Here is a 19,889-nt window from a genome sequence, read left to right on the forward strand (position 1 = left end):
TTTATAGATTGCTATTTGATCAATATATGGAAATGTAGTGTAATCTATTAACTACACATAAAAACCTGACTTTTTACTTAAGTGCCATATCATGTCATAAAATATTTTTAATACGACTGAATTTGCATTTAATGTAAATTTTAATAACAATATTGTAAGATACTTATTTTAACACTTTCATTTTACAGAGAGTAAAGAACATTTACATTATCAAAAAACATTTTCATTCAGTCTAGCCAGAGTTCAGGCACTCTCGAAAACTCCCATTAAAATCACTGAAGCACTTTACATTATGAAACGAATATCTTACTTACATTCGTACGCACATCTGCACTTTTTGTTGTTTCTGATGAGAGAATTCGCTAAATAATTCAGTCAGCGAGCAAGTGAACAAAACACTGCATTTCAGTGATGACTCTTCTGGACGTCTCTGATTGGCCATTGCATCCATAAGCGCAACAGAATAGTTTCTGATTGGTTATCATGAAGTGTTGTATCATGAAGTGTTGTACGAACGCGTCTGTCTCTGGCTCAGCGCCAGCCAGCGAACGCAGATTTGAATTTAGCAGCTGATGCTGTGCACTGAACGATCTAATCACACCGCTGTGATTGTATCAAATATATAAAAAATATTATTCTGCAATTTTTTTTTTTCGTTTGGAAGCTGCATTTAAAATCCACTTGGCTCAGAAATCTGAGGGGGCACGTGCCCCCTCACTTCGAATGGGCACGACGCCTCTGACAAGAGGGAAATTGCCCCCCTCTGCAACACACACAATATTGCAGGTGCTTAAATTATTCATCCTGTAGGAACGCTAGGGTCTTACTCAGAGCCAGAACTCCAGCCTCTTAATCTCCACTTTATATTCCATTTTATATTTTACAGTTTTGTTTACTCCGAAAGGGAGATAAAGAGCTCTTTTTCCCCCAAAGGCATAGAGGTCTAGCTTTGTTCTTACTATTGAGAACAAAGAAAACAGTTGTGTATAATTTTCATATATCACTATGCAACATTTTCTGTCAGTTGGCTTCGTATTCCTGGCAAACAGGCATAAGAATCGAACGCATTTGGTTCTTGCGAAATTGTGACCCAAAGAATGCCAAATGAATGAATTACCCAGGACTTGCACCACTACTCATTTTTAATAGTCAACTTAGTCAGAAAAGTAATTGATGAGCTGTTTGTGGTCATTGTTTAGCTTATGTAAATGATTCAACACATGCCATTTAGCTTTCTATGCTATTTCTGCCAAGTTGTGCTGATGGATGGAAAGGGTGTGAGTGGAGATCGAGAATATTCGAGCAACCACTCATATCTCCATCACCATATTCATGCTGCTTGCATTGAAAGTAAAATGCATGCAGAGAACAATAATCATGTAGTTTCTGTCAATGTTTGTGCAATACTTGATTTGTTTCAGGGAAGATACACATACATTTTGTCTTGAATTTGAACAAACCACATCAAGACTATCTCTTACCATACCGTTTACAGTACCAATAACGTTTTTTTTTATACATTTTGTTTAAACCTTTGTTAAATTTCTATTGAAAATCAGTGATCTTGTTGTGACTTGCAGAGGACTTATAAACTAAAATAACACGATTTAATGTGAATGAGTAGCTACTGTATTTGAATTCATATTTACATTTAAGCAATAACCAGACATTATTATCCAGAGTGACTTACAAAAGTGCATAAGCATCAAATATGAAAACATTGTGACCAGACAGATGGAGTGTAGGCACCACTAGCTGTTTAGCTGAATGAGTTCATGGACACTCCATTGTGCCTTTTTTTGGTATATGTTTATTTTCATTGATCAATAATGGTGTTCATTGCAAAATATATGTTTGGGTTGCAGTTGCAAATAAGTAATGGAACTGAAATCTGTTAAAAATAGGTGCATTAGTGATATTCAGTAGTAGTATTCAAGAAAATGTAGAAATTATGTGAAGTCAGTGAAATGTCTCAGGTTATGCATGTAAACCATGGTTCCTCAAGGGAATGAGATGCTGCGTTGAATGCTATAGGGAATGCCTTTAATGGGTGCAACTCTGAATATCGTGTGCAATCTATCCAATGGAAGTGCATGACATTACGGGTGGGGTGACGTAAGTGATCAGGAAACTATAAAAGCGAGTGTTGTGCAGCTGGCATCAGCTTTGAGGAGAGAAGCAAGTGCTAGCAAGGATGCTGGGAGTATTGCTTCGATACGCAGCGTCTCATTCCCTCAAGGAACCATGGTTACATGCATAACCTGACACGTTCCGCTTCAGGAACTCGAGCTGCATCAAATGCTATGGGGAACGAGGTGTCCATGCCGCCAGACTTCCACATCCTGTCTAGTGTGAATCTGAAGAGCACAGCTAAGGCGAGAGAACAGAAGAGCCCGGAGTGGCTCGCATATCAAGGTCATAGAAACTCACAAAAATGGAGGGCATGGACCACCCCGCAGCACTGTAGATGTCCCTCATCGATACACCTACTAAGAAGGCCTTGGAGACCGCCATACCCCATGTGGAGTGAGCCTTGACTCCCATCAGCAAGGGGAGATCAGAGGACTCATAGGCCAAGCTGATAGCCTCAACTATCCAACTGCTAAGGGTCTGCTTAGTTGCAGGAAGACACCCTTTTGGGAGGACCATAGCACACAAGCAGTTGGTCCGTCTCTCTTCATAGGGCAGCTCTGTGGATGTATGTGTCCAGCGCTCGAACTGGACACATTAAGTTAAGCTTCTTCTGGTCGGGCTTCCGGAAGGGAGGAGGACAGAAGGCCTGCAGCACTATCGGTTATGGTGTGACAGAGGGAACCTTTGGAACATAACCCACTCGAGCGTATAGAAATGCTTTGGCCATGCTGGGTGCAAACTCAAGACGAGAAGGGGCCACTGAGATGGCCTGATGATCTCCAACTCTCTTTAGAGAAGTAATAGCCATCAAAAGTCTTTATAGTCAGATAACGGTCTGATATCTCCTCGAATTGGCTCGAATGGGGCTTTACAGAGAGCCTCTAACACCACAAGTCCCAGTGGGGAACACAGGACTGTACTGGAGGCCTCAGCCTCAGCGCACCGTGGAGGAAACGTGTAACTAGGGGGTGTCTACCCACTGACTGATCATTGAAAGGGACAAGGTAAGCAGCAATGGCCGCCACATAAACCTTTAAGGTGGAGTGAGTTAACCCCGTAGAGAGCCTAGCTTGGAGAAACTCCAGAAATGTACCAACTGGGCAGTTAGCTGGGTCAAGCTGGTGGTCTCTGCACCATGAGGTGAAGAGTTTCCACCTCATAGTGTACAGTTTCCTCGTTGAGGGACCTCTGGACTGGAGGATGGTCTCAACAACCTCGGCTGAGAGACCGGATGCTATGAGCTGTGTCCCCTCAGGGGCAACACCCACAGTTTCCACAACTCTGGGCGGGGGTGAATTATTGTACCCTGCGCCTGTGAGAGTAGATCTCTCCTGACTGGAATCTCCCATGGAGAGTAATCTTTACCCCAGTAGGGGCCGCCCTCTGAAGTCCTGACCTCCTCGCGTCAGAACTTCTTGGCCGAGGACTTCTTAGCTTCAATGACTGCCCTAATATCTGTCGCAGTTCATGAATGCACCGTTTCCTGCCCGTCTCATGTTATGTCATGTTGATTGTTTCATGTGGGTGTTACCGCTGATCATCTGATCAGCAGCTGCAGCTCATTCCACCAGCCTACTTAATGCCCTGTCTTTCGTCTCTTGTTTGTCAGATTGTTGTTTGAGGTCCTCCGTGATTCTTGTCTGTGTTCCAATTGCTCAGCTACATTTGTGTCTTGTTCCTGTTCGGTCGCTATTGGAATTACCAGTCATCATACGGATCCCTCACCATCACCCACCTGCGCACTCTATCACCCCCTCACCAGTCTGTGCTGCCATCGAGGTCCCTGCGTCACCCACCATCAACCCAGCCTGGCAATACTTCTCTAATAAACATCATTTACTTGCAACTGCTTCCTGTCCTTAATTCGAACGTGACAATATCTGCTTTTGGCTTAGAAGTCGATGTGCGATGAGGGAGGAACTTATGGAATGCCGGCACTTGCTTACATGTCTCCTGGTACCTGACGACGATAGAGTTGATGGTGTCGCTGAACAGGCAAGAAGGCTGCAGTGGGGCCTCCATGAGGCAGACCCTGTCCCTTTCTTTTATGTCAGACAGGGTCAGCCATAAGTGCCTCTCCACCATAGCTGCCATTGACCGCCCGATGGCACGAGCATTCTCTTTGGTTGCACGGTGGGAGAGATCAACTATCCACCTTGGCTCAGTGATGTTATTGGACTTGATCTCCTCTTCCTCATCAAGCTCTTTCAGTAGGTCAGCTTGGTACGCCTGTAACACAGCCATTGTGAGCAGACACGCACCAGCCTGACTTGCTGCCGCATACCCTTTGCCCACCAAAGCTGAAGTTGTTCTGAGTGGCTTGGAGGGCAGCACCGGAGCTTTCAGAGATGATGCAGTTCTGGAGGGACAGATAGTTTGCAAGCATCTGTTCCACCCGTAGCATCACTCTGGAACCACGCTCTTCTAGCCCCTGCCACTCTGCCATAATAGTCTGAAGCAGGGATGAAGAGGCAGGCTGAAAACGGCAGATTCCACGATCTAGTGATCTCATCATGCAGATCGGGAAAAAAGGTAGGCTCCGGTGTGGAGGTGGTTGTCTTGCCCACAGTAAGGTCGCTCCCTCGAGAGCCGATTTGGCATGCATCGATCCCAAGCAGACTGAAGCATGATCTGCTATCGCCCAAATGTTTTGTCTTTGCTTTGCTATTAGACATTGTGGAGCTTATGGGGACAGACGACACCAAATAAGACTCACAAGACATACTGATAACATGCACCTACAGAGCGCCTGCTGAAAGACAACAAAGCTAATGCCAGCTGCACGGCACATGCTTTTATAGCTTTCTGGTCACTTACGTCACCTTGCCCGTGACGTCACGCCCTTCCATTGTCGAGGTGCTCAAGCTTAAGGCGTTCCCCGAAGCATTCAACATAGCTTGAGTTCCTGAAGAGGAACTAAATGTTTTCATAGTATAAAAAAGCAAGAATCTGCTCATCTTATTTTCAAGACCTTGCTAAATTTAAACAGTGTCTTTGAAAATATGTATTGGTTTATATTCATAATTCTTGTCTCAGTTCAACAGAACTCACTGTATCACATTTCTTTTAATCCGTTCACCTTCTTTTTCTATTCCCTCGGCCACCTACAGCAAAGTAAGAACACAACCCCTTCTAACTGCAAATCCCAGACATTACAAACCTCAAAATCAGGGAACACAATGGAGAATGCTTTATTTTGTTAATAGCATGCACAGTCATCCACTTACTCCAGTTGTTGACAATGTGTATAAGTGACGTATTTACCCAGAATAGCCCAGTTTGGGTGAGCCCTTCTGTTTCTACTGGGGTCTTGAGGTTCAAGTGGTCTTGACCTGCCCTGGGACCCTCTCCCTGGGGCCACGGTGACAGGATTGCTCCAGGGACTGCCATTAGTCCCTCCTTCTGCAAAGAGACTCACTGTACTCAGTAACTTCCACTTAGTCAAGTGAAAGTTATTTTAAAGGACGCCAACTGAGTTTAGGAAGAACATACGGTGGGCTATATCAATTTCTTTTCTTTCTTTTAAATGGATTTAACAAAGGAAGAATCTTCAGATGCTGTGATACATATTTTCTTGTTAATGGAATGTTTCTGCTGTCATAGTAATGAAAGTAATTTTTGCATTTAATGTCAATCAATCACATTGCAGAGCAATTAACAGCACATCTGAAACATACAATGTTCAGCTAAACACAAAGACGAAGAGCAGTACACTGGGGAGGCGAAGACACAAAAACAAGATTAAAGCCATATAACACAAAGCTGGAAAAAGCACAAAAGGACTTGACAACCTGGAACACCTAACAAAAAGAATACGGAAGCTAGTCAGACCAAAGGACCCAAAGACTGTGTACAACAACGGGAAGAAGATGCATTCACAGGCAAAGAAAAGGGGATGGCAAGGTTAAAACGGGGAATCAACATAAAGCAGAGGTGAGACAAAAGAGAATTATGGGAGTATAGTTCTAAACAAAACTAAAGCAAGCACAGGAAGTCTAAACCCAGCATTTGAATGTATGTACTTCCTTAATAAAATAATAAATAGGATGTCAAAAATAGTATGTCCAAATCTGCAGTGTTTATGAAAACGTATGTGAAAAAAAAAGTACACTTTGCTTTCCCATGAGGCCATAGAAGAGGAGTAAGAGAAGTCAAATAGTGCAAACAGTGATTTGGCTGACTTATGGCAATGCCAGCATTAAATAAAATGAAATAATAAAACATACAAAATAAAAATTTAACTCAAATTGTAGTAAGTTTAAAATTTAAAATCACTGAATCAACATGTTCAGTCACAATGTTTTTTGAAAAAAGACTTGCCAAGGATGCCTTTATTTGATCAAAATACAGTAAAAACAGTAACATTTTGAAATATTATTACATTTTAATATATATATTTTAAAATGTAATTTATTCCTGTGATGGCAAAGCTGAATTTTCAGCAGCCATTACTCCAGTCTTCAGTGTCACATAAGGTATAACATGATAAGTGTCACATAAGGTAACAACTGAAGGATTTTACAATGTATGTCCAGATTGTTGGATGCAGTGCAATACAGAAAGGCCAAGATACTTTTGAGTGCTGTTGAGATACTTAATTCCATAACGACCCATAGCAATCAGTTACTTAAGAACTGCAAAAATGAAAATAGCAAAATGATTTTCTAGGAATTTTAATTCAACAACAATGAGAATATATTTACTCTGCATTCTATGAGATATTGTGACTAATTGATGGTAAATTAATGATGTTGTTGTGATCGTTGGAGGCCTTTATACTTCAATTTATATTTGTTGCATAAATAGGAGTGAAATGGGAGCACAACAGAGGATTTGAGTGAGGGGGGTAAATCGTTTGTAAGACTGGGACACAGCCAGGAACAGCTGGATAACAGGGCAGCTGTTTTTTCTTTAATTATTTATTATAATTTTTTTGTAGGTCCTGGATGTTTGTGAAGAGCAGCTGTGATTAAACGAACAGAGAGAATAAAACAGAGAGATGCACTGAGAGGAAGTGCGGTGCGTCTGGTCTGGTCCAATTGTAGGTCATGAAGCAAAGGCTTGATTAGAAGAGTCAGAGGCATGCTGAGATAAAAATCATGTATTAATGTTTCTTTTCCCTCATAGCTTTCAACTTTCATTCATTTGCAACTTTTCTCATTCTTTCATGCCCTGCCAGCCTCTCTTTTCCTTTCCCACCAAGTGCTTGCCAAATCCTCTGTGAACCAGAGGTCTTGGTGAGATTGTGCTAGCCGTCTCCTCATTATATTGAAAGGCTTTAAACTCTGAGCGACAGACAAAATTTTCAAGAGATTTCCAGACAAAGCCATTTCTCAACTGTCTGGACAACGCTAACAACACTGGGTTCCAAAAGTCAGAGACCACTAATGAAATGCTTCTAATTTGCATAAAAAAAACAATAAAAAACAAAAAACATTTAATACAGTTTATTTAAAATTGCATTGACAGGATAACCGTTTGAGTTAAATTGAGTTGATTAGTGGACAATTTTTTATTCATTAATTAATTAGTAGTATTATTCATTAATTTAGTAGTATCATTCATGAATTTATTAGTATTATTTTTTTAACATAGAATCCTAAAATGGAGATTAGTTAGTATGCTTTTAGTTTAAGTGTTGGTGTAGTTGTATAGCAGCTGTTTATAAATCACTGTGCAGTGATTTACAGGATTACTACTTCCTAAAAGTCAATTTATTACTGTCTCCTGTGTGCATCCCTCCCACCTGTTTAAAAACAGAGTAATTAAGTGGTTGCCCCGTCTACCTGCTCCCTTACTGGCACTTTTTGCTGTGGTAATTTTGTAAATTTTGCATGCATCTGTGGTGACTGGCCCAGGCTGGAGCTGGCACAGACATTGCCCCTACTGATTCCAGCTGTCAGCAGTGTCTATTAACAATGATGAATCACTCCCACACTTCTCAATCCAATCATAGAGACCACAGCAGGCCTTAGATCTGGTCACCTCTGACTAAATGATTTTTGGGCAGCATGGGGCGGCACGCCAGAGCACCCGGTCAACACTTTGTGTTAGATTACGCTATTAGCCTGCAGGCTTCTGAGCCTTATATCTTCCAGCCTGCCCTTGTAACTGTGGTACGTTACTCAAATGACAAAGCAAGACACATAACCACCACAACATGTAGAACTCTCTGTTTTTAGCAGCTCTTTGTATTCATAATGGCATGCTAAGACACACACAGTAACTTCATATGTTGTCATATCTGAATTATGATTAAACTGGGTCTCTTAGAGTCTGATCTATAACCTATAACAGATAGGTTTGGCTCAGCTATGCTCAAATTAATAGAAACATCCTATCCAAATTTAATCAGTTATTATTATATTATTATTATTTTTAGTGTTGGTGTAGTTACTGCATTTTGTCATTGCAGGACAGTAGACATTTATGGCATTGCACCCATATATATGCATCAAAGCTGTTAAAAATAAAAATAATTGAAATATTTTAATTGAAATTAACGTGCAATATTTATACAAATATAATTATCATAATTATAGTTTTATTTATTAACGTATTATAAAAACCTGGAAAAACAGTTTCAACTCAAGTACTAAAATTACTAAACCTAAAACTGAATTAAAAATAATTTAAAGAGAAAAAAACTAATAAAAATGACAAAAGTACATAAAATTATTACAAGATAAAATAAAACTTATTATAATATTAATAAGTATCATAATAGAATAGAAACAATTCTAAAATAACACTGACACACACGTACAGACATGCACAAACATATTTAACTTAAAATAACATTAGAAGAAAAACAATTTTACAATTAAGTGAAATTAGATTTTCATGCTGTTATCAGTGAGAGTGTTTGATTTCCCTATGCTGTTCCTCAGAGGAGAGCAAAACAACAGCATGAATAAATTATGAAAGTGAACAGGGGCTGCCATAACACTAAAAACTTCAACAAACTGCAAATCTGCAAAAACCTTTTCACTGCCAGAGTCTTTGGTAGAACAGCTGAATATGCTGCCACAGCTATTACAGTTGCTAAAACACAGACATATGCAGTATCAGATATTGGTGATGTAGGCCTACAACTTTTGAAAGTCTAAAATAAACATAGAAAGCATTTAATTGCCAAAAATACTATACTGAATTGCATAGGCAGAGTTGTTACAGCAGCATTCTGCATCATAAAGTAGATACTATCACCTTTTTCATCTCTCTTTTCATCTGTGTGGCACTGCAGGTTAGAAGTCAAGGTCAATGGGTATCAATCACTTTTCTTATACTGTAGCTTTCAACTTTTCTCTTACCATCTCTCTCACCGTCAGGAGAATGTTTGACCTCCAGAAAGCAGAAAGACAGATGGTGGACTGGATGTGATGGGGTTATGTGATGAGCTCTATGCAACATAAAATCTAGTTGACATCATGCTGTACAGTCAGTCTGTTAACATTTCCCTCAAGAGCTCCTCAGTCCTCCATCAAAGCCCTAAATGTTCGCTGCACGTCTCTACACTTCATCAATGGCATGTAGCCAATAACAAGCTCAGTGTTGACAGGTGAGCTTATCTCATAAAGGGGAACACTGTTAATCAAGATCAACGGTTTTTGTTACCCAGACCGTACACTGGACATCACCTTGTGACCCAAAACAGTAAAAAATTGTCACAAAATATTTAACAAAAATGACGTTTATAAATTGCTTTGTATATTAATATTACCATGTAGTACAGACAAAATCCAAGCTATTAACACCTTTCTAAACAAATTAATATTTTCTAATTGATGTAGATTCATTTATAAATTGCAAAAAAATTAAATAAAAATAAAAATATTAAAAAAATAAATAAAAGGTTGTAAAGAATAGATTAAAAACAATAATATGAGTACACAAGTTTCAGTACAAATGACAGATGTAAGAGTATGTTCTTAAGAGCAAAATCTTAAAACAAAAAATTTCACTAATGTCATTTGTGGGGCCCTATGAAATCCGTTTTATTTTTTCCCCAATTCTGTTTTTTTTCTGGATTTAATTGAACTCCTTTTTAATGTTAAATTAAATCGTATTAATCAAAAAGCATGTCTAATTAATTAAAATCATAAAATGTATACATTTTCACATCACTTTATTAAAAGTTTAACAAAAATCACATGTTTATGGCCCTATGAAATATTTTATTTTTTCTTCACCATATGTTTTATTGTTACCGAATTCTGTGTTATAGCATGTCTAATTATTTAAATGCAAAAAACAACTTAATTTAAAAAAACATTTCTTAAAATAGTCTTATGAAATGTTTTCTTTTCCCCTCGGAAATTCTGTTGTGCATTTACATTTTTCTGTTTATCAAATGAAGGCATAAAACATTCATTTAATTTATCTTTTAATTATTGACATTTTGGGGTAAAAAAAGGGGATTTACTATTAAAAATAAAACATGGAAGAGATGTTGTGTGTTACCCGCCGATCTAACTGCAATAGATGAACCACCTTCACAGCCCAATCTGAAGGTATTTCCCTGCACTTTCAAGAATGGACAATCAAGGAGCTTCTCATCAAAGTGGTATGGACAGTTTTCTTGGTTGAAGTACAGTGTAATTAAGGACGCGATTTTCTCTAGGGAGTGTGTTGTTATTTATTTCAAACCATGCTCTGCTGAGAGTTTTCATTATTTGATTTTCTTTAACTTTTAGCTTATATTTTCAGGTGAACTGTCTGCACTGCTGACTAACTTGAATAAAATAGACAAGTTATTGTTTATGCTGGTGGTTTGTCCAGCCTTTACTGAGCGCTGTTGGTTGAACATGATGATTAAACAGTGTTTTGTTATTGCCTTTGCAGAATATTGCAAATATATAAAGGTGCAACTGTTTTTGCAGTTTGTCTATTCTTTTTTCCACTCTATAAGGTTTTATTATTATTTAAGTCAAATTTTTTCTAGGAAAAAACTATAGGCCCACTCACTTTTTTAATGGCCCGCACAAAATATAATTTCTGCCTACGCCACTGCCACAAGCGTCACGCACACTTTCATGTGTGTAATAAACGAAGCCCCGATTCTGTTCCATTCATTAACACAGACACGCATAACATGCATGATTCATATTTAAATAGACTTTTCCAGCTTAATATTTACAGATATTAGTTCATATCGCGATTTGATGTAAGTGCAATGACCTACTTTTCATTAGTTTATTTAAAAATTCAACAAATTACGTGAAATTCCACATTAAACTGTAAATTCCATTGTTATGACTGGATTCTGCAATTTCGTCCGCATTTTATGCATCGCGGAAATCATAGGGCCCTCCCTACATTTGAGATTTTATCAGACTGCTTGTATGGAACTGCTTTGCAGTTCACTTGAGTTTTAACATTTCCTATACTGTACTGCAACTGTATACCTGAGCATTAGCAACAGAAAGATACTCCTCAGATCCATCTAAACGGAAGAGCTAAGGCGACAGGAAAAAGAGAGAAACAAAAAAATCGATGGTTTCTTGTACTCACAGCTTCAAGTTTCTATTTTAACATGGCTCGCTATTGATTAGCTTTCATATCTGAAGTCTCCCTGAGCAGCAGCTCACTCCAGAAGGATAGAAGAGAGTTTAGCAGAACAAAACCCAGAAAATAGAGAGAAGGAAGCTGGGAAATGATAGCCTGATCCTTTCTTGGCCTGCATGATCCACACTAACAGTCCCTGCTTAAACACAGTCAAGAGTACAGTTGCCAACATGAAAGGATTTTGAATTGCGTGATAGACTTTCCCAGAACAGCACCGCGGTGCACAGATCTTTTATAGTGGGGAATGGAGGCTGACTTCGAAAGGTGAATTGTTTAAGGAGAGCTTCCCAAGTGCTGTGCTCCCAAGAAAGAGAGGCATCAAACACCTGTGCAACAGAGAGCAATGCTGGGTCGGCAGTGTGTGGAAACAGCACAAGTGTGCAGAAGTGCCATTTCTTTGTCAACATTAAATACTTGCTAATTAAAAACCCACGCCACAAAATACTTGTACTATAATCTTACATAAATTATGTCCATGTTCTGCTGTCACGGTGAGTTTATGGTGACCAGCATACTCTGTGAAACAGTGTGTTCTCAGTCTGGAACTGATTAACCTGAACGCTGCTCCGGCACTAGCTAGGTGTTGACAGCGTCACAGCATCATGTCAGTATAGGGATTTTCTGAAGTGTTGTACGGCAAGTTTAGAAGGTCATACCACTCACACTGCCTAAAGTTGACACCAAAGGGAAAGGGACTGCTAGAACCATCTTGCTAACCACAAAATTGCAAAGTAAACATACTAAATTTTGGTAAACAGACAGACAGATAGATAGATGTGTGATACACATTCTGAGTGCTAGATGTCTTTCATATCTCCACAATGGCAGCCAAATGGTTGTTACAACAAAAAGCACTCCAGAGAGGCCACGAAACAACAAATTTATACAAAGTCTCATCCTTATTCATAGCCGTGCTTTCTGAAATTGTTTGATGTACTGTTCTTTTTCTCATGGCTACCCCATCATTTAGGCAATTTCAGCCCAGCCAACTCAAACAGCACAGCAGACTGGCTATCACACTTTGTGTGTAATAGCCAAACCCCCTCGCCCCGGCCCCATTTATTTCACAGGGTCACTGAACACTGAATGACAATTGGATGATATTGCCAAGGACTTTATCATATAAACTCCAAATTTTACACTGTGCATCTCCATGACAATAATGACTTTTGTTTTCAAACTTGTGCATTTTTATTTCCCCTCGCAACAAGATTACACTACTACTGCCGAGATCAAGTTCAGATATTGTGCAACAGAACATGGTATAAACAGATACTGCTGAGATACAAAAAGAAAGTGTTTCAGCATAGGAGAGTAAAGGGTGCTCCGAGTGTTCAGGCGCTTACTGTAGTTTATCTTGGTTCTCCTCCTGCATAAAGCCTAATGATGTGGAGGTAATGCAAAGTCAACTCAGATCAGAAGACAAGAGAGGGCCAAATAAGTGTGAATAAACTTGCTGTGAAACGTGGTGCTTTCCTCACTCCTTTAAGCATACCATCTCTACTTACTAATTCCCTCTATTTCCTTGCAGTTTTGTATTATAGAGAGAAATCCCACCCAGTTACGATATCCTTTTTCTAAGGTTTTGTATAATCACACCTAAAACCTTCCACCACTATTGAAAAGACCAGCATACGTTGCCTTTTGAAAGCCCCCTCCAGACTTCTTAAAAGTACACCCATAAGAAAATTCTGTCATCATTTACTCAACCTTTTTGTTCCAAACCTGTATGATTTTATTTCAACAAATGTTCTTTGTGTTCCACATACAGATTTGGAACAACACTGAGTAAATGATGACAGAATTTTCATTTTCGGGTGGACTATCCGTTTAAATAGTCTAACCGGTAAAACACTCAAAAACTTCATTCAGGCCATGTGAACGGGTTCTCAGTCAACTCCCCATCTAAACAGTTTACATTTCCCTCTCCTCACCTATTTGTTGATATTTCAGGCCATTTAGAAGCAAGACATCTGCATTTATGAGCAGAGGGAGACACACCTGCAAACCCAATCCATCTGTAGCTGCTCTACTATAGAAACTAGAAACTTTGACCCCTGCGTCACCCTGTCTTTGGATTTGTGTTATTGGCATTGAGGCATATGAGGGCACTTCAGGCAAATAAGGGGCAATAGTACTAAGAGAGAGGAAGCCCTGCAGCATTCAATAAGCCATTTAATCGAGTGGAGAGCAGACATCGATACAGGTAAAACCCAGCAGGATACTCAGCAGTAAACAGACTGGGGGAGAGGTAGTTTTCATGTGGACTCAGTATGTTTCTCACAGGCAACACACAACTGTGCTCAACACCGCAATAGAGCACAGCTGTGTTTTATAAAGGGAGGCCATAACATTAACATAACATTTTGCATCTGGCAAAAATATTTTAATTTATTTTAAAATATATTGTCAGCGATGTCATGAACAATATATAATTTAGTTCTTTAAAGTGTGGGATTTCAAAAACAAATGTGACCCTGGACCATGAAACCAGTCTTTAGTTGCTGGGCTATATTTTAAGCAATAGCCAAAAAACTTTGTATGGGTCAAAATTATTGATTTTTCTTTTATGCCAAAAATCATTAGGATTTTAATTAAAGATCATGTTCCATGAAGATATTTTGTAAATTTCCTACCGTAAATATATCAAAACTTAATTTTTGATTAGTAATATGCATTGCTAAGAATTAATCTGGACAACTTCAAAGGCTTTTTTTCTCAGTATTTAGATTTTTTTTGCACCCTCAGATTCCAGATTTTGAAATAGTTGTATCCCGGCCAAATATTGTCCAATCCTAATAAACCATACATCAATGGAAAGTTTTTTTATTCAGCTTTCAGATGATGGTTTTGTGGTCCCAAATGGCTGTTTAAAATGCAATTATGGTAAAAAGTGCAGACGTGTTCTATTTCTAAAATGTATAGCTTTTAAAAAGATTATCTAATGTGACAAATGAATTATGTAACACTTAGCTAACAAATTAATATTCACTCCTTCTAAACTACAGTATCAATGTAAAATATATAATATATAGGGTATTAAGTATTGAAATTTATATTCAAAGGTCTTCTAAGTTCAATTACTGGCCAGATAAATTAAAGATGCAGTTCTATAAGTGCACAAAATGACCATAAGCATAACTATATTGCTGAGACAGTTAGACTCCCTTATTGTTACCATATCTCCACCACATTAAAACAAACACATAATTTAACTAAATCAGCCCAAACAAATTAACATGTAAATTTAATTAAAACAAGAGTTAATCTTTAATCTTCTAACTGTTAAGAAGGAAGTGATAATAACTCTGTGACCTACTACTCACAGACATCAAGACTGTAGTCTGCTTTCTCCCAGTGTCTGTGTCATAAATCCCCACGTAGGTGGGGAACTGATTCTCCGATTGGCCTGTTCTTAGCTGTGGAACTCAGCCGTCAATCAACATAAAAAGCTTTCCAACAGGGAATAAGGAGCACCCTCAGATTTAGAATACTCTTCTGTAACTTTCTGCACGCGAAGCCACAAAGAGAGAGAGAGCAGGAGGGAAAAGTAGCAAGGTACATGTTATTTTAATTACTGTGGTGTTTACCACCTTATTCCGGTTCCCTAAGGGAAGCTCTACCCAGGCTTTGTGGTTCTTAGCTTTCATTATTTTGATTGACATGACTTACCAGTGACATTGCATTTGGATGGTTTAAGTTTCCTCTCAAGTTTAAATGTTTTATTTATTTTTTTTTTACTATGAATCTGTAACAGCTGGGAGTCAGTCGCTGACACACTTTCACACAGTAACCATTATCTATAAGTGAATGTTGCCAAAATATTAATTTACCAATAAAATATTTATGAGTACATTTTTATTCATATAAAACATTTGATTATACTTTTTTTTTCAAAAATCAGTCATAAATCATGCATTTCAAGAAGCATTTAAAAATATTTATATGCAAGTTGGTAATTAAATTAAGTGTTGTTCTCCTTCCTTTACCCTATCTGTTTAATGTCAAGAAAATAGGTTGCTGCAGAAAATGAAAACTTTCAATTCGACTTCATCTGGTGCTGTTAAACCTTTGCTGTCACCATCTGTTTTGCACACCTTTGACAGCGCTCTTTTTTTTTTATTAGGGCCCTCTCCATTCTGAAGTAGGGAACAACATTGCCACCTAGAGGATGATCCAAGCCAGCATCCAGCATCCAGCATCTCAGGCCAGATTCACACAACCCCTGCAACCCTTACAAACATTTTGCCTCAGTATCCTGAGCCAAATTTAAAAAGTAACTTCATTGCAGCCCCTCCCCCAAATAAAACACATTCAAATGCTACTGTCACATCAGCAACACCTCGCATCGGCTACATCCCCAGACCAAACTATTGCATTTCCCCTAGAGTTGGCTGAAGTGGACAGCATTTATAATGGTTCACTGAGCACTGACCATGAACATTCAGAACTATATCTCCCCATGCAAGATCCAGAGGATCAGAGACCAGAAGATAGCATGCATCCACAAGGGCATATAGAGGAAAAAGAGGGAGGAAAACAAGTAGGATATGGGAGAAAATACCATTCCCACTGGTTAAACTACACCAAATCAAAGACTTTTTCTACATAGCAATAAAACCAACAGTCTTTATTTGATCCACTTGTTGTTAAAACAAATTAAGCAAATAAAAAAGCACATCCTACCTGAATAGATGGGAGCAAGTCGAAATATATCAGAAAGCCGGCTGTTCACAGGCTCATATGGAGAATCCTCAAGTAAATCATTCCCTGTAATATTAACAAATAACATGTGACTAAATACCAATAATTAAATTCTACATCAATTATGAAATCTTATGTGCATCATAAATGTAATTATTAAATATGAGGGTCAAACTATAATTCTGTTAGTTGTTGGTATTTGGGTCATTGATTCATGAGACGGATTTACATTTCCGGAGGCAGTTTCTGGTTGATTAGCTATACTGGTCAGTTGAGCCCCCCTCCAGCACACACACACGCATATACTCTAACATAAAGCATCAGATGACCTCCTCACACTCCATAAACTTTAATGGACACACTTCAGAGAGGCATTTGAAGACTTTACAGTGACCCTATCTGATAACAGAACCCAGAAAAGCAACTTCCTTAGCTTAGTATTATTGGTTGCTAAGCATTAAAAATAAACAATGCAAGAAAAAAATATCATTATAACTTTATACTGCAATTTGAAGCTAAATATGGTCACAGATTCATGTCTACAGTGCACTATAGAAGAAGGCAAGTCCGCGCACCCTGTAAATGCTGATAGATCCCCCAGTAGATGCGCAGGCAGTTCTTTTCTTTCTTCATGCCTCTTTTACAGCGGCAGTTATACAAAGGGCTCTGCTTTAGAGCGTCCAACGCAAGCCGGCATTCATCCTTCGCCTCCACTCCAGTCACCATACTGAAGTTGGTCTCCCTCCCCGCCAAGCACTGCCTCATAGTTCGATACTTTGTGCTGCATCCCGGCTCCTTCAAACACAGCTCGTTCGCCTTCACACAGTCCAGCCGGTTTGAGCTAGTAAAGTAAGACTCCTCGGCAGATAACAGCACATCTATGGAGGACGACAGTAGAAATAAGCATATCACGGAAAGGATCGAGTTTTATTGAAATGCCTCAACAAATAGGCTACTCGAGACTGTTACAAAATACATAAATAAATAAATAAATATTTTATTCGTTAAAATAGCCTACTTTTTTGTAGGCTACATGAAACATTTCTAGAGTTGATATTGTTCAATATGATAAGGATTTAATAAACTTAAGGTGCTTTAAAGATTAAAATATTAACACGAGAAGATTTAAGCTGACTTAAGAGGAAAGTAAAACAGCTGATCCTCGAAAGCTAAAATATGCCCTAGTTACGAGACAACTGTAACATCACATAGACTAGAATATATTTATATATTGGACAGAATCAAGACTACAATATGACATCTGAGTTTTAATCTTAAATACAATAATGCGCGTCTGTGTATTGCTGTATAATTTACAAATTAATCACTGAATAGCCTATGAAAAAACGCATTCAAACTCACCCAACAGTGGCAAAACCATGTAAATCGCGGCGAAAATCATTGCGTTTTTTTATCCGTGGGTAAGTTCTTTCAAACACGCAATTTATTGTTTTGACGATCAAAAGAATAATCCTTTCTCATTCAGGTCCATTGAAACATCGTTGGTCACAATGTAGGCTAGGACTCCATCCAGAGTAGGCTATATAAGAAGAAGAAGAAGAAAAAAACGTTCCGTAACCTGGTCAAAAATTGTCACTAGCCTATATGGAATGGTTTCTTGGGTTAAGACTCATAGACAACGTAACAAAAAGAAAATGAGTCGCGAGGCAGCAGAATAAAACTCCAGCTCTCAAAATATGCTCGTGAGACTGAGCGCGCGACAGCAATGTGGCATTCAGTTGCACTGTAACCCAAACCAAAAACCACACGCGAAGCGCTTCTACGTGCAGCACGACAACAAGACAAAGACGTCCAGCTTTGCCACTCCAAAACTTATAGTGTTTACTGCTCTCTGTTATTGTGTAACTAAATATGGGGGTTATGCATGTTGCTTGCTTTCTAATTCTCGTAGGGTAAATCATTTACACGTATTTTTCCGCGTATCAAAGTCTAAATATCCAAATACTTATTCGATAAAATACTACGAATACTACAAATACATAGATATCAGTCAAAATATAGTTTTGTTTCATGCACGATGATCACATATTGGTGACATCATCATGAAAACCGTCCCTTGGCAGTAGTAATTTATCAAACAAGCTAAGACATTTTTATCATTAAATAAAAATAGCTAAACTAAATAGCCTAATAGCCTACAAATAAATAATGCAGTTTTATTTAAGAACGTTATAATAAGCTACTTATTTTGCCATGAAACATTTAAAAATACTTAAAAAAAAAAAAAAATGTAATGACAATATTTGAATAGTAACTATGTTATGCCTTTCATTGTCAGATAAAGTTTTGGTGCGATCTCTTTCATAGTAGTTTATTGCTGGTGGAGGTCGCCATCTGTCGGTACGTTTGCGCATCTTACTAGTGAAATGACTAGACCAGTGGTTCTCAACCTTAGCAACTTTAAGGCTATGATTTTTGCTATATATATATATATATATAACAGCAACAATTAGGCCTACTTAAAATAAACACTAACTGAAATAAAACATTTATTTGTTAACTGTGATAGTTATTAATAATAACTAATGTAATAGTTAATGCTAAAAATAAATAAAAAAATTAATTTGTCACTGTGGAAATGGTAAAACACTACTACTCTGTCTCTGTATTTTGACGTATATTTTACATCCAACAATTGATTCTGGGAAAAAAACTGAAAGTTTGTTTGACAAGGTTAAACACTGAATTGAAAAATTGTTTGGGTTATCAGAGGTGAGTGTAGTTCCTGATTTTTCTCCAAATTAAGAAATCCGACATGTTGAGTCCTGTTCACAGTGACAGTGTTTCTACTAAAACAGAGTCTAAGTGTTAACAGATTTCATATTTTTTAATTATTATTGAAATATAATTAGTTTAAAAATTTTTTTAGTACATCACTTTCCAGCTGAGAACCAGAATTTCCTTGTGTTGAGGACACAGGCTGGTGGATTACATTCTACTTATTCTCTCCTATTAATGCTTTTTACAGTTTAATGGATTCATAGTTAACTATGGTTAAACATAAATCAATTTCTCCTTATCAATGAGATTAACTTTTACATGAGAAAAAAATCGAAACCTTTAACGTTTATCCTTATGTCCATATAGTTAATTAAGGATCAATTACTCTGACCAAATCTATTGACATCTGTTCAATCAAGAGTCATGCTTCTTGTCTGGTTTATGCATATCTCAATTAACCTGAGTTCATTTCATTCTAATAACCGTAAGTGGAGAACTGGGTTTCTACAGACCACTGGTGACAAGAAGGGTTCAAGATCATTTGAAATATTAACCTCACCTCATCGCTCTTTCTCTCTCTCTCTCTCTCTCTCTCTCTCTCTCTCTCTTGCTCTCTCTCTCTCAATGGGAATTATCTGAATTGTAATAACTAAATCGATTTGTACCAGGCCTGGCTCCAGCTCTAAGATTTAAGGTGGGCCGGACAGTTGGGGTGGTGGGTTTTGGATGGTTTCTTGGATGTG

General features: G+C 38.1%; 1 protein-coding gene across 2 annotated transcripts in view; it reads right to left on the reverse strand.

The window, feature by feature from the left end:
- Positions 1-18,214, reverse strand: part of gfra1a (gdnf family receptor alpha 1a) — a 72,073-nt gene extending 53,859 nt beyond the window's left edge. Inside the window, exons 1-4 of one of the 2 annotated variants that reach the window (XM_059566496.1) lie at positions 17,767-18,214; positions 16,980-17,282; positions 16,387-16,470; positions 5,398-5,535 (exon numbers count right to left, since the gene is read on the reverse strand). In XM_059566496.1, coding sequence (XP_059422479.1) covers positions 5,398-5,535; positions 16,387-16,470; positions 16,980-17,282; positions 17,767-17,806 — 565 coding nt within the window. In that variant the 5' untranslated portion in view covers positions 17,807-18,214. The remainder of the gene's footprint in view (positions 1-5,397; positions 5,536-16,386; positions 16,471-16,979; positions 17,283-17,766) is intronic. The other variant, XM_059566497.1, reaches the window with a different exon arrangement.
- Between the last annotated feature and the right edge of the window lie 1,675 nt (positions 18,215-19,889).

This window comes from Carassius carassius, chromosome 14, assembly GCF_963082965.1.
Source record: "Carassius carassius chromosome 14, fCarCar2.1, whole genome shotgun sequence".
In the NCBI taxonomy this organism is placed as follows: Eukaryota; Metazoa; Chordata; class Actinopteri; order Cypriniformes; family Cyprinidae; genus Carassius; species Carassius carassius.